This window comes from Eleginops maclovinus, chromosome 12 (genome assembly GCF_036324505.1).
Source record: "Eleginops maclovinus isolate JMC-PN-2008 ecotype Puerto Natales chromosome 12, JC_Emac_rtc_rv5, whole genome shotgun sequence".
Classification (NCBI taxonomy): domain Eukaryota; kingdom Metazoa; phylum Chordata; class Actinopteri; order Perciformes; family Eleginopidae; genus Eleginops; species Eleginops maclovinus.
Window position 1 is genome coordinate 3,164,865 of NC_086360.1, and position 24,984 is coordinate 3,189,848.

General features: G+C 39.8%; 2 protein-coding genes across 5 annotated transcripts in view; both read right to left on the bottom strand.

Annotated features, from left to right (window-relative positions):
- Positions 1-430: 430 nt before the first annotated feature.
- fam189a2 (family with sequence similarity 189 member A2) lies at positions 431-18,114 on the bottom strand. Its single transcript, XM_063897589.1, is given in 13 exon segments — positions 431-2,304; positions 2,711-3,051; positions 3,466-3,574; positions 3,576-3,731; positions 3,733-3,890; positions 4,376-4,445; positions 4,805-4,940; positions 5,043-5,176; positions 6,625-6,732; positions 9,725-9,844; positions 13,005-13,115; positions 15,460-15,516; positions 17,490-18,114. Coding segments are annotated over 13 exon segments (2,067 nt in total). The 5' UTR covers positions 17,769-18,114; the 3' UTR covers positions 431-2,016.
- Positions 18,115-19,287: 1,173 nt separating this feature from the next.
- LOC134873755 (tight junction protein ZO-2-like) overlaps positions 19,288-24,984 on the bottom strand; it is a 90,716-nt gene continuing 85,019 nt past the window's right edge. For 3 of the 4 annotated variants that reach the window (XM_063897586.1, XM_063897583.1, XM_063897584.1), the window contains 2 exons: positions 24,068-24,153; positions 19,288-22,654 (listed from right to left, as the gene is read on the bottom strand). In XM_063897586.1, the coding sequence (XP_063753656.1) occupies positions 22,510-22,654; positions 24,068-24,153 (231 nt within the window). In that variant the 3' untranslated portion in view covers positions 19,288-22,509. Of the gene's footprint in view, positions 22,655-24,037; positions 24,154-24,984 lie in introns of all 4 variants that reach the window. The other variant, XM_063897585.1, reaches the window with a different exon arrangement.

Genomic DNA, 24,984 nt, shown 5'->3' on the forward strand with positions numbered 1-24,984 from the left:
CAACCCGCGAAGACCAACAACGGAAACAGCTTTCGAACACAACATAAAGAGTTCAAAAATATGAGAGCACAGGATGTTATGTTTAAGGATACATTTCATTGTGGAGGAAAACTAGCGGCAGCTGCGGAGAGAGACCGGGTCACTATGCATGAACACTTTCCTCCTCACTCGTACAAAGCTGTGCTGAAGGCCTTCTTCAGAAATGTTCTAGGATTCAGGCTACTTCTGTCTCCATGGTCGTGGCTTCAACCATAGTCCCTGCAACAGCCATAGCTATAAGCAGCAGGCTCATCCTCAGCACAGAGCTCAGGTAGCTCCTGTTGTTGTTCCCTGCTGAAACTGAGGAATGTGTTGCAAGCGAACTGAAAAATGATAACAAGCTAAATTGATACAACAAAAAGTGGTTTAGAAAAAAAAAGCAATTCCACCATGATCTCTTGGGGACTTTATAGAATCAGGACCATGTTAATAAAGTTTAATATACAATGATCTCTATGTGCACATGTTCATAAAATGCATGACAACAGCTGAAATGTCCAGTCAGTAAAAGGCACACACATAGAAAAACACCATGGCTTCCTGTATGCATATAGAAGGTGTACTGTACTGAGGGTACTGATAAAACAGGTGTCATTTATTGGCTCAAGCCTCGTTCCTCCGTCAGCTAAAACTGCAGGAACATACTGACTTTGGCCTGACCTCCATCATAATCCCGCTGAGCACTGACCTAGCTTGACAGCTTGCCCTTGTGGTGTGCCAAAAACTTCACATAAACCATTCAGAGAAGGTGGGCAGTGTCCTCAGAACTCCTCTCCCCACAGATGCACCACGAGCGAAATGGGAAAACTCCGCTTCAAAGATAAAAACATCAGTGCAGTCCAATGACATGGAGAATATAAGAATTAGTAGGAGAGCTAAATGAATCCACAAACGTTTGTATTTCCAATGTGCAATGTTTTATCTAACTCTGCTTGCCAATAAATAAGACAACGTCTGTGTTCAAGGTAATTAAACGACAGGGACAGACAGTCATTGTAAACACAGTTATCTTTGCCATCATAAGCTTCACATGAGTTCCCACACTTCATTGTTTTCAGAACTTAGTCAATTCATTGCATTGGAACTGCCACAATTCACTTGCAAAGCCTGGATTTGAGGAACCTGCACAAGCAGCTTTGCCGCTACACTGGCTGCTACCGGGAACACTTTATTAAATGGTTTATCACTTTAAAATACTTTTTTAAACTGGGACCGAGGGTCCCTGGTCTATAGCCTTTTATAATTATAGTACAGTGTATAATTAAGTATTCAAATAGTTTTATAATTATTATCTGTTATCACCACTTTGTTGTATTTTCAAATTATAGTAAAAAAATTAAACATTTACAAAGGTTTGTGTCAATTCTGAAATATTAGTAAATATCACTAGAATATCTGAAATGTTTAGCATAGAAAACAACATATTATATATGGTGAATAGTATACACTGAAAAACTGAATTGTTGACTTCAATAAAATGTATTATGTCAACAGATTCCACATAACTGTATTCAGTCTGTAGAAGCAAAACAATTAAGTTGAACCTAATATTTTTTAAACTATATATTATGGTTTTCAATTAATGTAATACAGTTATGTGTAATTTGTTTACATAATACATTTAATTAAAGTCAACATTTCAGTTTTTTCAGTGTAGCTGTTGTGAGTTGAGTGGAACAATTGCAAAATGATAACTACTCTGGATGCTAAAGTACAGTAGAGCAAAGCAACTTTAAAAAAAAGATTTAAATGATCACACACACACACACACACACACACACACACACACACACACACACACACACACACACACACACACACAGGCACACACAGGCACATACAGGCACACAGGCACACACACACACCTGCAGATCCTCCTCAGTGGTTGTACTAGAACAGTTTCCTCTCAGAGTTCAGCAACAGATTACGCAGCATCTAGCTGTGTTGCCACATATTTGAATACATTTGGTTTCCCCTTTAGAGCACCGTCTCTCTGCAGACTCCGATCAGACTGTGGGGGCGGTCAGGGTGCTCCAGGCGGGACCCTGCCCTGGACCCTGCCCTGGACCCCACTTTCCTGCTGCTCCCTCTGTGTTCTGCAGACTCGATTGCTTCACAGGTGAAGGAGCTGAGGTCACCGCAGCTCTGCAGGTGCAGCAGACCGGGCCTCCTCCTGGGGGCGCGAGGGAACGTCTGGGAGTGGCTGCCTGCTGCCTGCTGGGGAGGTTTGGGCTGACTGGGACCCATCTCTGAGTCTGTGAACACCTGGAAGCAAATACATAGAGTTCAACAGCAGCACAAACTTCATTATCCAATATTTAAAATCAAGTCCTCTTTTTAAAACAGTTTGAACACTCTGAAAGTTCAAAATGGACATCCAGGTTATAGCCAGGACCAGGGTTTCTGTTATCTGGTGATAACAGTATTTCTCTGGTAAAAAGACCAACTTAAAAGCGAATGTCGTAAATAAAAATGCTAGATTCCATATTTTTTTATATAATCTATAAAATAAATGAAACAATATAAAAATAAATAAAGATTAAAAGATCATTTAAAAGTGGGGTGTCGCTAATAAAAAGCTTATTTAAAAAGACGAGTTGGCCTCTGATATTCCTGGGTAGGGTGTTCCACAGTTTGGGAGAGTAGTGGATAAAGCGGCTTCACCTCCTACCTGTTCTATATAGCTGGCGCAGCGTACAGCCTCCTCCATGTGCTCCTGATCAGACTGCAGGACGGTCCGGATGCTGTCCACCAGCTCCTGCACCTCAGGGGTCAGGCCCTGGGCAGCCGGCTGCTCCAGGATCCTCCTGACCAGCTGCTGTGTGTGTCGGTAGCTCTGGTAGTCCACCATAGAGGACGGCCGGGGTCTCCGGGGTGCCCTGCCGCAGTTGTTGCCCCGCCGCAGTGTGACCTGGCCCTGGGTGCAAGCAGCCAGTGTGGGCTGGGACGTCTGTGTGGAGGAGTCTGTGGTGTGAGGAGACGCTGCATGGGGGGCATCGCTGCTGCTCAGCACTGCACACATGAGGGGGAGGGAGGTCAGCTTCTCCAAATATACAGGTACTGGCATCCAACTTAAGCAACTTATGGGATATAATAAGTAAATTCCTGGACTCAAATCAACACGGCTAGCACTCTTTTATTAAAAGAAATTAATATTGACACCCATGGAGAGTATTGTGGTGACTTAATATATAGGTGTAAAGACCAAATACAGTAACACACCTTTTTTATGCATTTGTGTTGTTATAGTGATTGGATAGCTTTTAGATAAAGTACTGAATAAATGTCGATGGACTTCTGTAAATCCTCCGATAAAGATCTTTAATTAAATGTCCTACTGATGTCCTTCATAAATATGTTAATTCCACAACATTTGTATACCAACTTCCAAAGATTGCGTAATTCCAAATGAGCAAAAAAGCCAACCTTTAGCAGCAATGTCTATCAACACCGGGTCACTGTTGGAGCGGAGCATCCTTTCTTTCCTCCGGTGGCTCAGTGCTGGGGAGGGAGGCTGCTGCTGAGGAGGAGGAGGCTGGAGGAGGCTGGAGCTTATCCTGGAGCTGAGGCCTGGAGCTGAGCCTGGAGCTGATCCTGGAGCTTATCCTGGAGCTGAGGCTGGAGCTGAGGCTGGAGCTGGTCCTGGAGCTGCTGCTGGAGCTGAGGCTGTTGCTGAGGCTGGAGCTGAGGCTGTTGCTGAGGCTGGAGCTGAGGCTGGAGCTGATCCTGGAGCTGAGGCTGGAGCTGAGGCTGGAGCTGATCCTGGAGCTGAGGATGGAGCTGGAGTGGAGGCTTGGCACGCAGTGGGATGCCTGGTGATGTTGATACCACTTGGGGACTTCTGTGTGAGACTAAATAGAAACAGATAGACACACTTGGTATCAGAACATTTATTTTCAATGAAACAAAAATAATTATTAATGAATGCTCCTACTAACAAATGTAACACACATTCCAAAACATGTTTTAGAGTGTTATATAGGTTTATGTAAATGGTCTGCAAAGGCTACAAATCCTAAATTCCCTCCAGAGGGAGTTTCTCTTCCAAACACTTGTATTATGTAAACTAATTTCACATAACTGTGTAAAGTTAGTTGGAAGCAATCATTTTAAGTTTAAATAATTGTTTTAGGTTTAACTTCATATTTTTGCTTTCAACTAACCTAATACAGTTACAACGTTACAGTTGTTTCAGTAGGATACAGCAGGAGTTACTGTACAGGACACTGAGCACTACTGTCACAGCATTTTGTTCCGCCTGATCACAGGGCAGTACAAAGATTTACAGCAGTTGTCAACCAATCAGCACTCTCCCTGATGTGTGAATATGTCCTACCTGGATCTGAGTCTTCTGAGGGAGAGGCAGTCGCCTCTATGGTCAGCTCTGTCAGCGCGATCTCTGTCTCCTGGGAGAAACACACATCCCACACTGCTTTAGTTATGTCCACTAGTGTCCAAATGTACCTTTATTCTTTATTGATGTAACTTTGGCAGTAACTCCTTGATGCAGGTGTAAATAAGTAACTTATCTGTGATCTGTGATGCTGTTGGGATGAAAGAAAGGTTTCTCATCTATTATTATATAGTTGTAATGATATAGCACGTAGTTTCCTATATCCTTGATCTTTCAGATTACACGTGTTCGCTCGATTGTTGTTCTGTAATGAGCTCTCATAATCTTCAGATGCAGGAGAACAAAAATTGTCCTGTAACTGCAAACATTTATAATGTAATATAGTGTAAAGGATGTTAATATCAAGTGTACCTGTGTGACTGCATTTACGGAGCTTCCAGCAACAACCTCATATGGAGGTGGGGGGTCCAAGGGACAAAAGAGCTCCACCCCTTTGATTCGAGCACCGTAGATGTGAGGGAGGGGGATCACACTATCCCCGAGGATCCTGAAACACACACACAATAAACTAGTTATCATGTGACACATAGACACTAAAAACTAGAGTAATAAAGATGTATGTGTGTGGGGGTGGGGGGGAGGTAGTTACCGGCGGGCCAAGCGTGGTGTGTATGAGTAGAAAGTAGAGAAGTAGGAAGGAGGAGGGGCTGGGGCCACAAACTCATCTGGGTCAGGGACCTGAGCAGGCTCCTCCCTCTCTTCAGCTGTGGCCCTGTGCTCGTCCTATCACAGAGCAGTGACATCATACACCATGTTAAAAGCTATAGAGTGGTGCAGGAATGAGTCCTAAAACCCCAAAATGAGTTAGCATTTTAGCACTTCCTGTTTGCTTGTCTCGAAGTGAATGATTTTTTTGGTGTATTTTTGGTTAGATGCCTGAAATAAGGTCTGATGATAACACAAGCTGATGAGATTTTAACGTTGTGCAACAAGATGCGTCAGTAGATACCCCACTGGTTAATGTGCAAAGCTTCTATGTGACATAAAAAAAGCGTTTGCTAACAAGGCGGTAAATGAGACTACCTTACCAAACATTAGCCGCCTTTAGCTTAGCGGTGGTGACCTGAGGTCATGCGACTATGATGTAGTTCCTTTATAAACGTTTTTATTTCTGGCAATTGCATTTATGCAACAACGTTTTCATTATTGGTGTTATCACAAGGCTTAGTTGAATACTTGATTCTGATGGGTCAATTTGGTTATTAGTACTCAATAACACACTGCTGCTAAGGAGGATCAAAGGAGAAAAGGTTAAAAGACAGGAAGTAAACACTAATAGGAACAGCAGAAGAAGAAAGACAGTAAGTAAACGCTAACAGGAACACAGTATGGGCTCTGGCGGTGTTTAAGGACTTGTTAGTGGAAAAGAAAACCTTCATCAGTGCTGCTGTTTAAATGAAGTTGTTGTTGTAGCATTTCCAGCTTTTGGTATGCCGTGGAACATAGTTTTCTTTTCTTAGTGGAAGCAATTTTAGAATCAATAACATAATTGCAATTAATATTGGGAGTCAAGTTGTTAGTTTGTTTAGTGTGTGGCTGTGTAATGAGCTGGATAATGTGCAGCCAGGCCTCACATTAGCCCTTACTTATTATGTGGACATTATCCTGCCGAACAAAATGTGTACGATTAAAAAATAATAATTTGCAACAGAGCTTCTTCGAAAATTCAAATCCAATGGAAACATCCCATTGCTTTTGTCCAGGCAACCTTTGCTATGCTGACTTCCAGGTCGCCCTACAAAAATAAGTCTTCACCACATTATTCTATTACATCAGACGCACTTCTTTAGACGTTATAACACATGGCCTGTGGGCAAGATGCTGTCCGTAGCCAGTTAATAAAACCAAGTCATTTCTGTTTGTATACACACTCAATAAAGCATACACTATGAACTCCAGAAGGGACAGACAAAGAATCAGCAGGGGCCTCTTATCAATAATCAATAAACAATAGTTATTAGCAAGCCTTAGAGCTAGTAGGTGTATTTTTGAAAATAATTATAACTGAAATGACTGGCTGTCTAGGTAAGAGCTGACACACAGTTATATATAAAAACCTCATCGTCTCATATCCTTTAGAATTTGGATGTTTCAAAAGAGTAAATTACGGTGCCAGCGCAGTGAAGGTGATGGCCAACATGAGCCATGCTGCTGCCTGTAGCGGATCATACCATGCAGGGTGTCCTCGCTGTGAAGATCTGCAGGTACCTCAGCGCAGAGGCCATCAGGCACACAGCGGTGGTCAGGGCGTTCAGAGCACACAGTGCAAACAAGACTTTCTGAGAGAGAAAAACACACCATCAGATCAGACACAGAAACAGTATATGTATATATATTTAACCAGTATAAATATCTGTAAATATGCACATTCACCTATTTAACTCATGTCATGTTTGTTATTTCGATTCATACTATTACTACATGTTATATTTTTTGTATTCTTATTATCCCATGTGTAGTTTCTGTGTTTCGGTCTTTTCTGTTACTGCTATGACACCTGAATTTCCCTATGATAAATAAAGGTTCATCGTATCTTATCTTGTCTTATCTTATCTTAATATTCTAGCACGAAACGATGATGAATGAGCAGCCTGATTTACTTTCCACAATCACTGCAGGTTCAGTTCCTGCCTATATTCCTTCACACGTTATCCCCTTCATCTCCTCTTTTAAATCGATCTCAGGAAAGGATGGAGCGTTTTTTCACCGGGGGTTTCACTATTTGGACTTCCTTGGACCTTACTTTCATCAGGTAATTCTAATCAAAATAAGGAACCTACAGTAATGTGTGTGCTTTTGTTAACCTTCACACAGCCTAACAACTGAGGACAGTGCTTAACATCCCTAAGTGATCATTACTGAGCTGATGTCAGATAACATCATGGATCATTAAATATCTGTCTTTACTCCCCGGTATATTAAAGGTAGTACGGAAATCGTTAGGTCCATACTTCATCTTCATCCGACTTTTTCATATTTTTATAACTTGCAACTTAACATCCAATCATTATATCAGTGGATATTATATTGATATAAAACATTACATCAAAGTAACAGTGAGTCTCCATCCACAATTTAATACAATTAGGATTTGGGGGCATGTCCCTTGCACAGGTACCCGAGAGTCATCAGCACTATATTTACAGCAGGCTGCACAATCTTCTAAACCAACTCTGGGAGTTCCTTGAACAATTGAATACCCTGATGTGCAATAACACTGTAAATATAGAACTGCGTGCAATATACCTATTATTTTTCTCTCAGTTTATTTACAATTGGCATACACTACAAGCCAACTCTTTCATTAGATATGGTCGGTTTCTTTTTTTATAACAAATATACTGCTACTTTGTACCATGCTGTACTGATCTGCAATTCTGTTTTTGTTGTGTTCTCTTATTATTGTAATATTATTCACGAGATATTGATCAGTATCCTGAAGAAAATTGGCATTTCTAACCAGGCATCTACCTGGTTTGCTGACTACCTGTCTAACAGGACTCAGTGTGTTCAGATGGCCAATGCCTCATCATCCTCACTAGAGATCACTAAAGGTGTGCCACAGGGCTCGGTCCTAGGACCCTTACAATTTTCTATTTATATAAATGATCTTTGTGTCAATTTGTCAAACGCTGCCTATCATTTTTATGCTGATGACACTGTTATTTATTGTTGTGCGTCTTCTGTTGTGTATGCATTTGAGATGCTACAGTCTGCTTTTAATGTTGTACAGGCCCGCCTGCAAAGTCTCAAACTGGTTCTAAATGCCCAAAAATCGAAAATCATGGTTTTCTCAAAAGCTCCTTACTCAACTGAAAGTACGTCTGTAATAACTGCTCAAGGTAATCCAATCGAGGTTGTCACCAATTACAAATATTTGGGTTTCCTTTTAGATCAGGAGCTCTCCTTTAAATCACATATTGAAAACATGGAAAAAAAACTCAGGCTAAAGCTTGGCTTCTATTAAAGAAATCACCTGTGTTTTTCTTTGCGAGTGCGCAAATTGCTTGTGTCGTCAACTTTTCTTCCTTTAGATGACTATGGAGATGTGCTGTACATGTATGCTTCGTCTAAAAGCCTATCAGCTTTGGACACTGTTTATCACAGTGCACTGAGGATTTTTACTCTGCACTCGCAGAGAAACTCACTGGTTGCTTATCATATTTAAGGCTCTGCTTGGCTTGGTTCCCTCCTACTTGTGTTCACTCCTACAAGGAGCAGAAACCCGGTATGCCTTACGGTCCAGCGATAGTTACTGTTTGCATATCCCACGAGCTCGGACGGAATTGGGGAAAAAAGCGTTCAGTTTTGCTGCCCCATCAACTTGGAACAATTTTCAGGCCGAACTACAAATGTCTGAACTTGTATCTTTTAATGTCTTCCGCCGGTTCCTAAAGGACCGACAACAAAAAATATTTGGACGGTGCCTCTGCTCCTAATTATTTCTTATGATCGATTCCTTTGCTCTTGCACTTTGTTGTTATTTTATTCACTTGTGGCCCTATTTATTGTAATGTATTTGTATCTTGTATGTTGATGACGTGTGCTGCTGCCTTCTTGGCCAGGTCACCCTTGAAAATGAGATCACGATCTCAATGGGTCTTTTACCTGGTTAAATAAAATAAAAAAATTGTGTGCATCCCTCACTTTATCTGCACGTGTATGCTGTTGTAAAAATGTAATTTTCTCAGATGCGACACGTATAAAGGAATTCTAAACTGGACTTATCTTATCTTACATAAGCTAGGTGTGTTCATGATCAAAAAACCTTCTGGCCAGATAAATGTGAAAACAATGTAAGAATATTTTGATGACAGTGTAATGACCGGCTGCAGAAGCACTAATACAGCACACCCTGTGTGCACAGAGGTACAAAAGCATGTAAGTGTTGTAGTGGAGAGTTAAAGGTAACTCCGTGTTGGCAGTAGTTCTCTAGTTTATCACTAGGTTCACCCTGGTATGTCGGCCAGAACACCACTTAAGGCCAAGGGTCCAGTGTCCAGAAATGAGGAGCTGAGATGATGCTTGACCTTCTTTATTATGTCTCTTAATGGTCTGTGTGTATGTGTATGTATGGTCTTCCGTCATTTACGCACACTAACACAAAACGGCACGCCGAAACCTTCCCGCAACTACTTGTAATGGCCACCGTCTGACCTAGTGCCACGTCACACAAAACACGTGAGCTAGCCCCTCCTCACCGCGTTTGGAGCCTTTTCTACAAGTGTAAATGTATTAAATGTGTGTTTCACTGATTAGCTCAAAGGCTACCTTGAGCAGGATCCTCATGGTGCTGCAGGAATGGGCTGGGTGGAGCTCCAGAAGCTTCTCCTCGGGACATTTGGAGCTGGGAGACAGGGAGCAGCAGTAACACACATCTCCGGCCTCACTCTAAAACACACAAACACATAAAGGTGGAGTTTAATACCATTTCAAACATTTCTTAATTCATGACATCCCATCAGGAGCAGACACCAATTATAAATGACCTTAAATGAAAACACAGTCACTGGATTTTGTTTATGGTACAGCATTGGAAAAAGTATGCAGGGAACAACATAGACACACAGTAAATAACAATTATAATACTTGTAGAAAATAAAGAGAACAAATGAAAGTAAATTGGAATTTCCTAGCTTTCTAAGCTAAAGCAAAAGATATATATGTTTACAGATAAGCTAGGTTTCAAGTCCTTGTGCTATGCTAGGCTACCTACATCCTGACTCCCTGAAAGTAGGAAAATATTTTCAGAAATGTCAAATATACTTGAGTAAATCAGATGAAATCAAAGCCTTTTGTGAAGCCTCAAATAAATGAAATATGTTTGTGTTAAGCAGTGGCTTCAGTGACTGAGCTATCAGCATGCTTTAGGGGATGAGTAAACACATACATCGCCTAAAGTCACAAATAATGTCCCAAATAACAAACATGTCTATCAGTGAACTTTAGAGGATCTGCTCTTGTAATTCTGACTGTTAGCCAGAGCCAGGCTAGTGGTTTCCCTGTTTCCAGTCTTTGTGCTAAGCTAGGCTAACCACTTTCTGACTCCACTCTCGGAAAGTAGGAACATATTTTCAGAAATGTAAAACCTATTCAAAATAAACAAGATGAAATCAAAGAATTATGTGAAGCATTAGATAAATGCAGTATATTTGTGTTACAAAGTTGCGTTAATGACTGAGCTATTAGCATGCTTAAAGGGATAGGTCATCACACCACTCCCCTAAAACCACAAATCATTTTTACATTTCTCTCTCTGGGTCCAGGTTAAACAAAGAATGTATGTTCCAAAGTAAAATAGCTTTTTTATTTTTGAATATTAGATATAGCCACGCTAGCTGTTTCCCAGTTTCCAGTCTTTGTGCTGAGCTAGGCTAACCTCGTCTAATTCCTAGTGTACTTACACAGACTTGACAATAATATTAATCTGATCCAGATGGAACAAGCAGATGCTATACTGAATTCTGCTTTAATAACGTTTCTTTATACCTCGATTTGTGATTACACATTAATGTTGATATGCTCCCAAAGATACCTCTGCAAAAGAGAATAGAGAAATATTGATTACTGAAGAAAGGATCTGTTTACATCTGACGCCAGAGGAAGCTACATTGGGAGAGCTGCTGCACTTGATCTGGAAATAGGTACACACACACCACACACACACACACACACACACACACACACACACACACACACACACACACACACACACACACACACACACACACACACACACACACACACACACACACACACACACACACACACACACACACACACACACACACACACACCAGTATTTATAGCGCAGAGTGCAAAAGAGTGTGTAACCCCATCTATCTTGTCCCTGTACATCCTCACAGAGAGCATATGTGAAAAACATAGCGACAGGATAGAGACAGAGGAGAGGAAACCTGGCAGACGGAGGAAGAAACGACGACACAACAGCAGGAAAGGTCAAAAGGTCACACACACAAGCTCCAGCCTGAAAAGACTCAACGCCTTTCCTGCAGCAAACCTGCAAATCCTTTTCTCTGCTCAGAGACTAAATGAAGAACTGTACAACACCATCCCAATGTTTAATACACATACCTACAATGTTCAATGAATTAGAGCATAAATTATGTTAAAAAAAAAAGACATTATTACAACATAATCATATGGGTAAATAATACCAACAAATTAATTGTGAAAAAAAGGATCGATAAAAACTATCGATAAAATAAAATTAAAATAAATCCAAACATATTGTCATCTGCTTAGGCAACTTACTGTGTAAGTAATATATCAAATAATGCATACAATAACGTGCATTAAATGTGGTCAGAAAACTGCAGGCTTTCCTCCTTCTAATCCCCAGAAATAACTTTTCCCTCATCCATTTAAAGATGATCAGCTGTTGTAAATCCCGGACAGATTTCCTCACAAAATACACTCAAATATTTCCAGAGCAATACTGTTAACATGTCTCTGCATATTATTGCACAATTCAAAAGCTTTAGTACATCTGGTCTTTATCTGAACTGGATATGTCCCAAAGCTCAGATAAAACCCACTGGAATGGAATAAACATGACCTGGAATCAACTGCTAGGGTGAAACAAGGATGCTCACTGTCAGTACTCTGTGCAGCATCGGAAATGGATTACAATATAACATGATTTAATATAATCTCCTCCCTTTTTCCTGATGGTCTGTATAAGTCTCTAAGAGGCTCTGAAAAGGTTCTAATTTTAGTGAGACAGTTAGCAACACTGAGTGTGGGTTTTGCATCCAAAAAGTTGGTTACTGTCTGTTCCGCTGTTCACTGTATGTTTATCAGACTGGCACAGAATCTGCTTTATCACCTGACAATCATCAATGCGCCTCTAGTTATAGTGGAGCAGGGATGATTCCAAAAACCCGGAAATTTGTAAGGATTTTACTTCCTCCTGTTCTGTTGTCTAAATCAACGTTTTCTCGAATGCGTTTTGGTAAGATTGCTGATATAAATTCTGTGGTTAACACAAGCTGAAGAGATTTTGATGTTTTATTTCAACAATATAAAATACCTGAGTAAATACCCCACTGGTTTTGATGTGTCATAAAAATGGCAGTTGTTGACAAGTGTGTAAATAAGACAACTAAATGTTATCACACCCATCATTAGCCGCATTTAGCTTAGCAGTGGTGATGCACAGCCTCGCAAAAGTGAGGTAGTTAGTTCAAGGCCTAACGTTAGCTTTATATGTCTGGTACTTGCATTTATGCTTCAACTATAATAAAAGTTGTGATTATCCTGCAGAACTATACATTTCAGCATCATTAACAGTTGTTAGCCACTGCAATATTCTGAAAACCAATGGGAAAATCCTATCGTTGAAGGAGTCCTTGCCATGATAACTTCTGGATCGGCCTACAAAAAAACACCATCAGTGCACCACACTATATCCTCCCCCAGTAAACTGGTTCAACTGGTCATACATCAACTTGGGAAGCAGGATTTCATTACATTCACTGCCGAGAGTAGCAGAGACAGAGTTAGGAGAACACAGAGGGGACAACCTCACCAGTTGGCAGCTGGTCATACTGGACACCAGCTGGGCTCCCTGGCAGCACAGGATGAATCCAGCCAGGTTAAGGAGCACACACACCACAGACAGCAGGACAAACACATTGACCTGGAGATGGAAGGATGGGGACAGGGGGTGATGGAAAAGGAAGGGAGAATGGATTATTGTGGTGCTGTGGACATATTCTGTAAAACAAGACAGAATAAAGATGTGAACACATGTTGGGAGATACACAGTTGCTGTAATGGAACATGTACAAACAGGGAGGTGACATGAGATTATCTTACTCAACAGTCCAACTCAAATTATCAATATGATAATACTTCAGTCAAGTCCGACATTTTCTTTGCATCATAGCAGCTCCATTTGCAACATCAAACAAGGACAACTATTAAGACACAACACACCTACCCTTATACTCTTTTGCAAGAAAGACCAATGTTCAAATGGGGCTACATTTTAAAAGACTATTGCATCGATATGTTCCGACCATATCGGTTTTGCTATCGGTCCTGGAAAAAAATTCCATTACAGAATGTTTCTACAATCGCTCACTCAAATTTCAATGCTGCTGCTTGTTGCCGTACACTTCCACAGAGATCTGAAAGTGACAATGGGAGAGAGAATACGGCTTTCTAAAGTGCGGTTAAACTTCACAAGGACCGATGTGGATGATGCTCATTGTCAAAACTGCAATAAGTGCTTTGCTGGTCAGGTGTGTATGCTAGCTACCTAGTGTCAACACACGGAATTAACTAAATTAAACAAACATAGGTTACTTAAATAATTAAAGTTAACCATTAACCAGCTAATAGTTTGGTTAAAGTTTCAGAATACTAAAACTACAATAAACCAACCTTTTGGAGCCTACCTGCACGTCCCATCTGTGTTGCGTCCCTGTATTTTCTTTCGCCGTAAATCCTTTTTTATTTCATTTGTTTTACTTTACATCCTCACATTAGTCTCTAATGTTACAAATGTGTTAAAAACATTGCTTTGTTTGCTGTAGAAACTTGTTTCTCTTGTTTGTTTTTCCTTAAAAAAGCAGTGTTGGTTCTGTTTGCTTTTTCCTTAAAAAAGCAGTGTTGGTTCTGTTTGCTTTTTCCTTAAAAAGTAACAAAAGAACCAATGAGGATTCCAATACAGTACCGGATCGATAAGGAGTCCCGGTAAGAAGAGTAGCACCGTTAAAATCCTAATGACACCCATCCCTAATAGGAGGTTAAGAATGTATTTGTGCTACAGCTGACTGGAAATCAGCCTTCTAACTCTCAAACTGATGTAAGGGTGGCACTCTTCCCCACTGGATGTATTTTTAGTGGCGCCCTAAAATCAGACTGCAGCATTCCAAAGTGTATAAATTCTAAATATATGTAATGTATGTGCAATATTCAAATTGCAGTAAGAGCAATATTTCTTAATATGGAATGTAATATGTGTTAAAACATAATTTTTGATCAATTTGATCAATTTCATGTTTATCAGACCACAAAGAATTAGCTAACTCTCCCTCCTCACAGTCCCTCTCCCTCAACTTCCCTTGTGGTATAACCTGACAATATTGGGAAGTTTCAAAGTACACCTTATCAATACTGAACTTGTCTATTTTCTGATACTTTTTATTGGTTTATAACAACAAGTCATGAACCCATCATTGCATAAATAAAAATAAACTTTAATACATTACTATCAGAATCAGCTTTAATGATTCTGATAGTAATGTTCAGTAAATGTTCACACACATGAAATAAGGCCTTCAATTGTTTTTGTTTTTATGTAGCTACGTCGATGTGGGAGCAGTCAGTTGGGTATTGCAGAACAATAGAGGCCGCACTGTCCTGCTGACATCCCCACTATCATAACTGCATTTAACTGTCTGCAGACACAGTTACTAGATATTTCAGAACTTTTAAAGACTGACTTGTTGCAGAACACTCCCATTCCATCATTATGCTGCTCTGTTGTCTCACATCTTGCTTTGTTTTAGGAATCATACACAACCATGGGACATCTACAACTGTTGGTGAGCTCTCCGAGTCTCTAAATATGCATTTACATCCAATTTAATGGAAATTCTAGAAGACCAACAACTCATTTCATATGCATTTTCTTTAGCACTTTATATAAAATGTACTAATTTTCCCACAAATTGTTCCAGAAGAACTAGTAGGAAAATGTTAATAAAGCAAAATGGAAATTCCTTTCGCCACTTCCACAAAACACACATACCATCAGCCACTCTAGTGTTAAACCTGTTGCTACTATGGTAACCACCAGCATCACCAAACTGACCATAACAGAAAGTATCAGATAGAGGTGGAGGCATCCTTTTACCATAGATTGCTCTTCCATATTGTTCCATATCTGACTTTTCCTAATCTACATGTGATATATGGATATGCTACAGAAGTAGGGCACTGCTTTATATAAGGACATGGAGCATCTAACTTACCAGCAGCAGCATGGGCCTTCTCCATGTTGTAAGGCCTACGATTCCGGACAGAATGACCTGGAGACACACAAGGAAAATGTGATAAAAAGGGAATTTATTTAGCCTTAAAGAGGCCCCTAAGACTATCATGTACAATGTGTTGGAGCGTTAGCCAATAGAAGCCCAGGTGTTACATAGTGATGTGAGTCATTATGTTATGAAAGTAAACAAGAGGAAACTTTTCAAATGTTCTATCTAATAGAAAAAGTAAGTTGTAAAAATTAAATTTTAAAAACAAGGTATATTATGTAGCACAGTATGACAAATCATATCTGATAGGATTTGTTTGAATGTGTGTTTGTTTGACAGAGTCAGCTACACTACCTCCTGAAATATGGGATGTTGGCCCTAAAAAATGCCTGGAAATTGGGAAGTTGTGCCATTTGCATTTGAAGAAGTCTAAAGCCATATGTGCGGTCAAAAGCAAGTTGTATGTCAGAAGCAACAAAGTCTCTAATGTTCACACCTGCACTGAAAACACTGAAACGTTTACTTTAATTAGATGTATTATGTCAAGAAATGTCACATACAGTATGTCTATTAGGTGAGTTGAAAGCAATTATATTACCTTGAAACTAATATTTGTATTTTTAACTTAATGTTATTGCTTTCAACTCACCTAATACAGTCATGTGAAATCTGTTGACATAATTGAATTAAAGTCAACATTTCAGTTCTTTGAGGGAGTGCTCATGGTCAGATCCCTGTAGCAGAAGTCCTTTCAACTAAATGTTATTGATTTGGTTCACCTTTTATTGAATAACACAACTTTGTTTTACTTCTATATGTGTTGATTTCTTACCAGAATTTTGGCATTTCCACAACAATGTGTAGCTAAAGCTAAACTATAATAATACATCATGATTTTGTAGTTGATTTATATTCTGAAAGTATAACTGTTACTGAAGCTGTAAAATAAATGTAGTGGAATAAAGTGATACCAACAATATTATAGGCCCACAATTAGTTTAATGCAAAGAAAATAATACTCAACGTAATTAACTTCTAATAAGCATGTAACTTGCAATTAATAAAACTATCTGGTCTGTTGCCTCCGGCCAACAATAATCATTATACATGTATCCTATTAAACTGTTTTCTAATATCCTTTAGAAGTACACAGAAAATAATGCAGTGACAATCCACATGTAACTTTCTAAGGGATGATGCTTGACCACAACTTAAATGAAGCGTTATGGATGTATTTTTAATGTATAATAAGCAGAAGTGGAAGAATTATTCAGATGCTTTACTTTACTAAAAGTGCGAATATTATTGTCCAAATATTTCATTGAAAATAAAAATCCTCTTACTTAAATAAATAAAGATATAAAATAAAATGTAAAAACATTTAAAAAATCAGCAAAATGTACTTAAAGTATAACAAGTTAAAGTAATCATTGCGCAGAAAAATTGCCTTTAAGTGTGTATATGATTATGTATACATGTGATATTTCTAGATAATGAGGTGCATCAAGTAGCATTTTACTGTTTTGGACAAACACAGTTCTGATGGACTTTTTGTTAAATATATAAATAATTAGAATCCTGGTCCACTAGTTTAACTTTTATAGATCCAAGTAGCTAAAGCTGTTAAATAAATGTAGTGCAGTAAAATACAATTGTTTCACTTTTAAATGTGGTGGAGTGGAAGTACAAAGTAGCATAACATGGAAATACTCAATTAAAGTACAAGTACCTCAAAATGAATTCTTAACTTGAGTAAATGTACTGCGTTACTTCCCACCTCTGGCACTTTTTTTGCCACCATACACTCCAGTTAAATAATAGTCCCTCTCCAGTGGCTCTGACAGGGACACATGTGGAAGCATCTGACAGATCCATCCTGAGTGACACTTCCGTTTTGAAATGGTATTTATATTAAAGTGTTCATACAATGTACCGGATGTACTATACATAGGCTATGCCAGGGGTGTTTGGTGACCTGCGATAAAGTTACAGGCACAATTGTCATGCACACTGAAACTTACCGAGGAGCCTGCCCAGAAGGGACATGAGTTCCGGATGGGGGGTGAGTTGCTGAGGGACAGAGCTCCGAAACACAGCGCCACCATGGAGCCGCCGAGCAGCAGCTGCAGCAAGCCCAACGAGAGCAGCGGCCGCCCGGGCAGCAGCAGCCGAGAGCCCCCGCCGGCACTCCGGGAAGAGGCGGACAAGCCACGGGGTCGGTTTCGGTAAGGCGGCTCCGAAAGCTGCGATGCCCCGATAACCGGACAGCAAGACCCCGGCAGCACCACCGGGAGCGACATACTAAGCCTCGAGAAAAATGCAGAAGGGCTCGGAGCTCTAGTCCTCCACAGAAGCGATGTTTCTCGGGCTAAAGGGTGGATCCTCGCTGAGCTCAGTGGAGCTGCCCGCCGCGCCTGCCATGATGGTGTCCAGTTTTAAATAACATGCGCATGGAGCTGCAGCTTGGATTGACTTTCACATATTTTGGCAGCGGGTTGAGAAAAGTGAGGACGGGGGAGGGGCATAGCAGCCATGTGTAACATGTAAACAGGCAGGGTCTTCTTGAAACCTTCAGAATATACCACCCCGAAATGAAATGGACACTTGAAGCCTTAGATTGCACCACAGACATTACAGTACATTTGTTCACCAAGCAAGGAGGGGTACTGGATCAGGGCCGTGTGCAAACTTGTGAAGAGCACGGGCTTGAATAGAAAAAGGGCACCCTATCTTCCACCACATTCTACACACTCCTCTCATTTTATTTTACATATCAGAATCAGAATTATTTTATTTGTTCCACAGCGTTACAGCAAAGTGATAAAAAAGGCAAATAATAATAAAGAGGAGCTAACATGTTAAATAAATAGAAAAAAGCACTGAAATAAATACAAATAAGTACTCACCCATCGCTAAAAACCGGTAGCAATTAAATAGCTAAATAAATTGCATACTAAGTCATGACATCACAGTTTATATCGCTGCTTTTCTCAGCAATGCCAGTGTGAATATCACTCACAACAACAATAGTGGACTGCGTTGCAGCTGTGCTCAAGTTGCTCTTATTCCTGTGAAGCCATGTTCTTCAGATTGAGGTGGTTAATGTTTTTGCCACTAGGGTTCAGCAACTGGAAAGCTGCTGGAAAGTTGTGATTAACGGTCTGACTGTTGCACAAGTAACGTCCCCTGATGCATATTTCCAAGATATTTATTTATTTTACAGATTGAACTGACAAAGATGGACAACATAGCACAATAAATGAAGTTTATCTTGTATTACATGTACAATGTAAGCCTGGCCACCAAAGCAAGTCTGATAATGAGGCAACAGCTTACAAAATCATTAGACATTATATACAACTCTTTGTCATGGAACACTACCTGGTTATAAACATGTGACATTTTAGTTATTTACCATTAATGCCTTGAGTGAGTATGTGGTTTTTGTTATCATTGTGGCATTAGCCGTTTTCTTCTGATGGTCAGATATAAAAACTTGAGCCAATTACAGCTTATTGCTGGTGTGAAAAACGGCCAATGACAGCAAACGGGTGCTCATTAAAAGTATGGTGAGTATAAACAATACGTCACACATATAGCTGGTTAACGTGATGTTAATAAAGAATGCGACAACATACACATACTTTATTTATATATTTGTAAGTGTGTGTGTTTTAGAAACTTTGGGTTCTTGCTGTCACAACGTTGTGGAAACACAAAGAAGTACTTTCATTCATTTCAAAGTTGTATAATTCATACTAATGACTCAGGTAGTTATGAAATCCCTTGTTGTGAAAATGATCACAGTCCATGCACTACTCGTGGTTAAGAGTTTTTGTTTTATTTGGTGTTTTAAGGTGAAAACATGGAAAAACTCAGTATACACAGTCCAATCATTCTTCTCATTCTCTCTGTTTCATTTACAGTATTACCCTCTGCCATGACCCTCTACATACACTATACTCCATGAGTTCAGTGCCGGTGCATTGTGAGGGACGTCACTCATTAGCACTTCGGACGGTAAGCACTTGGCAGCTCATGTTTGGAGCTGAACAGTGATCTGAGATATACAATCAATCATATTTGAAACATGTGGGACACCATTCATTCATACTGATGGTGGAGCCCAAATAAAACTGCCTCCACCACACACACACGCGCGCGCGCACACACACACACACACACACACACACACACACACACACACACACACACACACACACACACACACACACACCATGTGTGGCTTCAGAAGTCCTCTATCACAGATGTCCTTCTGGCTGAAGACCTCTGTGGATGACTGTTCAATCAACAGGGCCAGCTCATTATCCTGTCCTTGCTGCTTTCCCTGTCTGATAGGCTTGTGCAGGTAAATGTCTGCTGGCACACAGGAAGTCATATCATCTGCAGTTTTGTTTTGGACAAATAAAAGAAGATGCCTTCAGACAGGGTTGGATTCCCTCCCCAGTGATGATATATTTTTTGTCAGAACCAGGGAGAGAGCAACGGAAGGGCTCCCCCGACAAAAAGTAATGAGATTTTTATTCAGCTTTTGGAATATTGCAGAAAATAAGATCTGTGGCTAACCCACATTTGTTCAGCAGGACAATCTCCACATGTTACAATTTCTTTATGATTTTTGAATCACAAATGCAATCGGCAGAAGTAAACAGCTATCACTAGACTATAAATAAACTACATCACGGTCACATGGCTGCAAGTCACCCCCGCTAAGCTAAAGGCGGCTGATGTTTGACGTGATGACGTTTAGTCACTTGTTAGCAACCGCCGTTTTAAACACACATAAAAGCTTCGAAGATTTACCAGTGGGGTATTTACTGATGTATTTTATGTGGGAGAACAAAACATGAACATTTCTTAAGCATTAATGCTCCAAAAAATGTTGATTTTGAGACGAGGGAACCTGGAGTGTGAACCTAATTTCCTGGTTTTAGGACTCATTCCTGCACCACTTTATTCAGGCTTCAAGTATCAAAAATGGGAAACAGCTTTAGTAAATAAGGCTGGTGTTATTCCATATTCTTCTTATTGTCACAAAAGCGACAGTCCGCCACTCAATACTCTCTGGTTCCTTCTGAAGACATAAATATATATATTTTAAAAAGCTCACAAATATATAGTTTATTTTTTTCAAAGAACTGAACACATTAGTTACTTTTCAAACAGGAGGAAATAGTGCATTTGTTGGGGACTGCAGTACTAACAGCAGTGAATTAATCCACTCTTGCTGCTCTGGTCGAGCCTCTTACAGTTTTTTGACCAACATTAGAGCTCTATGGCACAGAGAAATAAGATATTCAGTATCAGGTGTTGAATACACACACAATACTTGTTAGTGTATACATTCATTGTTGGTTTGGGTCTGCACATGGGATTTGTTGACAATAAGAAAAATGTAGAATGTCACCAACCATATCATTTAACAGGGATGTTAGCATAGGCAGTGATAGCCTCCATGGTTGAACAGACAGGAAAGGGCATCACCTGCAGAAAGTCAACCAACAAAACAATCCCAGGCTAAAGACATCACGCTACTGGCCACTCAGTAAAAACTGGCAAACCCTTTTTGGCTTGGCGGTACTAAAGCAGAACAGCAATGAATGCTGAGCACCAAAGAAGAAAACAATGACGACAAGCAATCTTTAGGCGCGGTCACACCAGAAAAGGCTCAGCAAAAATACGGCATTAAAATGAGTTTAGCTCGCAGCTAAGTGATGCAGTAAGTTTTTACAGGAGGATTTAACAAGCTCCTGTAGCTGTTGAGCTAACTCAAGGATGTATTGAGCTGCCAACATGCCAACTTGGAAACAGTTGGGCTTCAACAAAAGCATTTCAGTTTTTCTGAGACTTTTTGCCTCAGAAGTATATCAAATCCTTAAGTGCACCAGAGCTAGCAAGCTATGATAGCCTCTTTTTGTTTTGACAGTCTGCATCTTGTTTCCTTCAAAGATACGCATGTCAACAAGTCACTATGTGTTAATGCTAGTTCACTAAAATCAAACTCCTAACCTTCGAGCTATTCCACCAGTTTTGCAGATTCTATTGACATCTGTTTGCCACCTAAATCCTGGAGTGACCGGGCCTTTACAGATAACAGTTTTTAATACTCTTATTAAAGTAAACTCTCAAACTGATATTGCTGTGGGTGGATTCTAGCATTCAGACAGTGTGAGCTCTTTCTAAATCCTGGCTGCAGACAGTTCAGTGTGTGGTGAATGGGCTCAGCATTGAGATTTTGGTGTCACTGGTTCCCTGGTTTCCCTTTAAGCTTGACAGCAGCAGAGGTTTTAGTACGGCTGGGCGGCTGAGGGGCAGAGGAAACACAACCCGAACCTCACGGGACTGAGAAAGAAAAAGGCACTTCAAAAAATTATTACAAATTCCAGTGTAACTAGATAGACTATATATAGATATATACTGTATGTATACACAGGCATTGTCATATACGAAGGAATGCAAAGACAGAGTATAAACACTTGACTTTAAATACATATATATACTGTGCATATGTATATATATATATATATATATATACATATATACGTTTAATATCATAATATATAGGTAACATTTATTGATCGTAGCTGGCAATAATAGTAGCTTGAAAAAGATGGGGAGAGATGTGATAAAGCGCATTGTGGTTTTTAGGTTTGTTGAGGTTTTCGTGAGGGCAAAACTTGTGGTAATACGTTTCAGTTGCTGTGCACGAACTGAAGAGTTGCATAGGCCAGAAAACAAGTGGTTCCTGATCACTCAGTTTACCCTTTAAAGGTAGTAAAGAATGAAGAAACCATCGAATAAACATACACAGTTAGGTGAGTGTTCATATCCAAATGGATAGTGAGATTGCTTAAACTTCTGTGAATCAAAAATAAAAGTTTTTGTCCTTTAATATCAAAGAAGCGAGAGTTTGTTCAAAGTCAGCAGCTTGTTGTGCAGGGCATGATGGAATGGTATGTGTGTTATAGACCGCATATGCAGTGCATGTACATGTGTCCAGGACGCTGAGGGCTGGCACAGCTACAGTTGGGTGTCTTGGTACTGGAAGGAGTTGGCGGTGTAGTATTCAGGCGCTGCCTCCTCCTCCACCTCCTCCTCCCTGGGGCAGAAGGGACGTCCCTCCCTGGAGGACGGAGGAGTCTGGGGTTCACGACGGGAGCTGGAGCTGGAGGGACAGACAATACAAACTGTGTTGAGTCCTGCCACACTCCTACTTTAAAGAGGAAATATTCTGCTCATATCAGTATGTAGTGTCTCTCCTGGTAAATGTCTCCATGCTTTAATGTTCTACTACTGCCTGTGCTGCAGCAGCTCTTTTCACCCTCTGTCTGGAACCAGGGCCCAGTCTGCTCTGATTGGTTAGCTGGCCAGCTCTGTTGTGATTGGTCAACCGCTTACAGATGTGTCACAAATATCCTTCCCCTTAGCCTTACAGTTACATTATAATAAGTATCAGAAAAGTGGTTCATTTATAAAAGGAAAGAGGGGATTACTAGCAGTATTACAATGTTACAATACATTTTAAGATAAAGATCAATATACTGCTCCGGACAAAATTAAGAGACCACTCCACATTGTCCTTAAATCTTTATCTCTATATGTATGGCAGCCATTCCAGTGTCTGTTGAATTCCAACAGAAAGAAATGTTGTCAGTAGTTTATAGAATACAAAAAATAATAATAATTTAACTCGAAGACATATCTATAAATAGTAAAACCAGAGAAACTGATAAACCTGAAGTGGTCTCTTAATTTTTTCCGGAGCTGTATTATAGATAGACGTACTGCCAGAATGTTTCTTTTTGGTTTTCATTAAGCAATTAAACAATACAGCATTTGTAAACTATACTATTATGAAGGCCTATAATTTAAGAGGACTTATGCTCCTAAGTATCGTGGTTTCCTTATTTTCTAACGTCACATTGTTCTGTTGTCTTTCATAATACACTGAAAACTAAAGCCCTTTATTGATACTTTGTTTCTCTTGTATTTATTTGCATTGCATTTGATATTGAGGTAATCCAAACTAACGGAAAGTGATCTATTACCATACTTTTATAATGTTATACTTAAATGATGTATCAGATTTCATTTTTTACAGGTAACTAGTAATTGTATACTTTTAAAGTAACTCTCTAAAGCGGGCCAACACATCATGCTGTAGAAGCTGCAAGGACATTTTGATTTCCTATTCTTAAACTTAAATTATAATGACGGTATTCTGTGATACCTTACAAGGTAGGCTCAATTTCATTTAACACCCATATAATATTATATATTAAATAGATAACTTGATTAACTACCAGTGGATTATATATTGGCAAATCAATATTTTTATTGAATTGGGTAAACTTAAAGTTAAAGCCATTTATTGATGTTTCTTTTCTCTTGTATTTATTTGCATAGCATTTGATATTGAGGTAATCCAAAAGTAATGGAAAGTAATCAGGATACAATACTTTATATTGCGATAGGTTACTATTATGTATTTCCCTAACAATGCAAGCCTAAGATGGGAGGTTACTCCGAGCCGCTGAGGGTCACTCACAGCGGAATCGTATGGCAGTAGTGAGCCTACCCGATGGGCTGAGGGCGGCTGTGCTCCAGCTTTGCCGTCTTCAGAGGAACGGCGTAGATGTCGGGGTGCTTCTGAGCGATTTCCAACTGCAAACACAGATCAGTGTATTAGCTGGTTGTGACTGGGATCCAAAGTGCAGTTTCTGCATGTAGTGCCCTACTAATTTCTGTTTACATTTTCATTTATAAAGAAATGGAAAGGGTTATACATATGTGTATTGGCATGTTGTTTTGTTTCGTCACCACTAAGTTACAAGAAGAGTACATTCAGTGTCAGTTATTCGTTAAGTTGTCATATTTCCTATTTCTGTAGCAACGGCTAAGTTAGGAGATACGTCTATGGATCGGCCGTGTGGTATAGGTCTTCAACTAGGGGCAACAAGTGTACCAAACGACCTCAAATCCCCCAATAATTCTTGTTTGACGGTGCGAAGAATATGTTGTGTGGCTTCAAGGCGTATACATGTAATAAATAAGACTATTTGCCAATCATTGCAAAAAGTACAGTTGGTACTGTTCAATATTCCTCTAGATGGAATAGAGTATGGGCAACTAGACTGTTTTATTGATAAGATTTAATGTGCATTAGCTACGTTCACATCCGCACGAGCGGCTGTAAAACAAAGTGAACTAGAAAAGCTCTTATGTAGTACCAACCACAGCTCATACCCATCTTATACAGTCATGGTTTAAAAGTAAATCTGCCTGAGTTCAATGTTGGGCTCAATGCAAAACAACTAGAATTCAAGTAAAGACATCACAAAATCTCCCCTACTCATCTCAGCGATCTTTCTTGATATCTTGTGACATGTCTTGTTCATTAATTTGTAGCTCTATGGTAAGAATTAGATATGAAAACAGATTCATTCACTTGATGGAGTGTAATTAAACGCAACATGAGTGTATTAAATGCTCAGA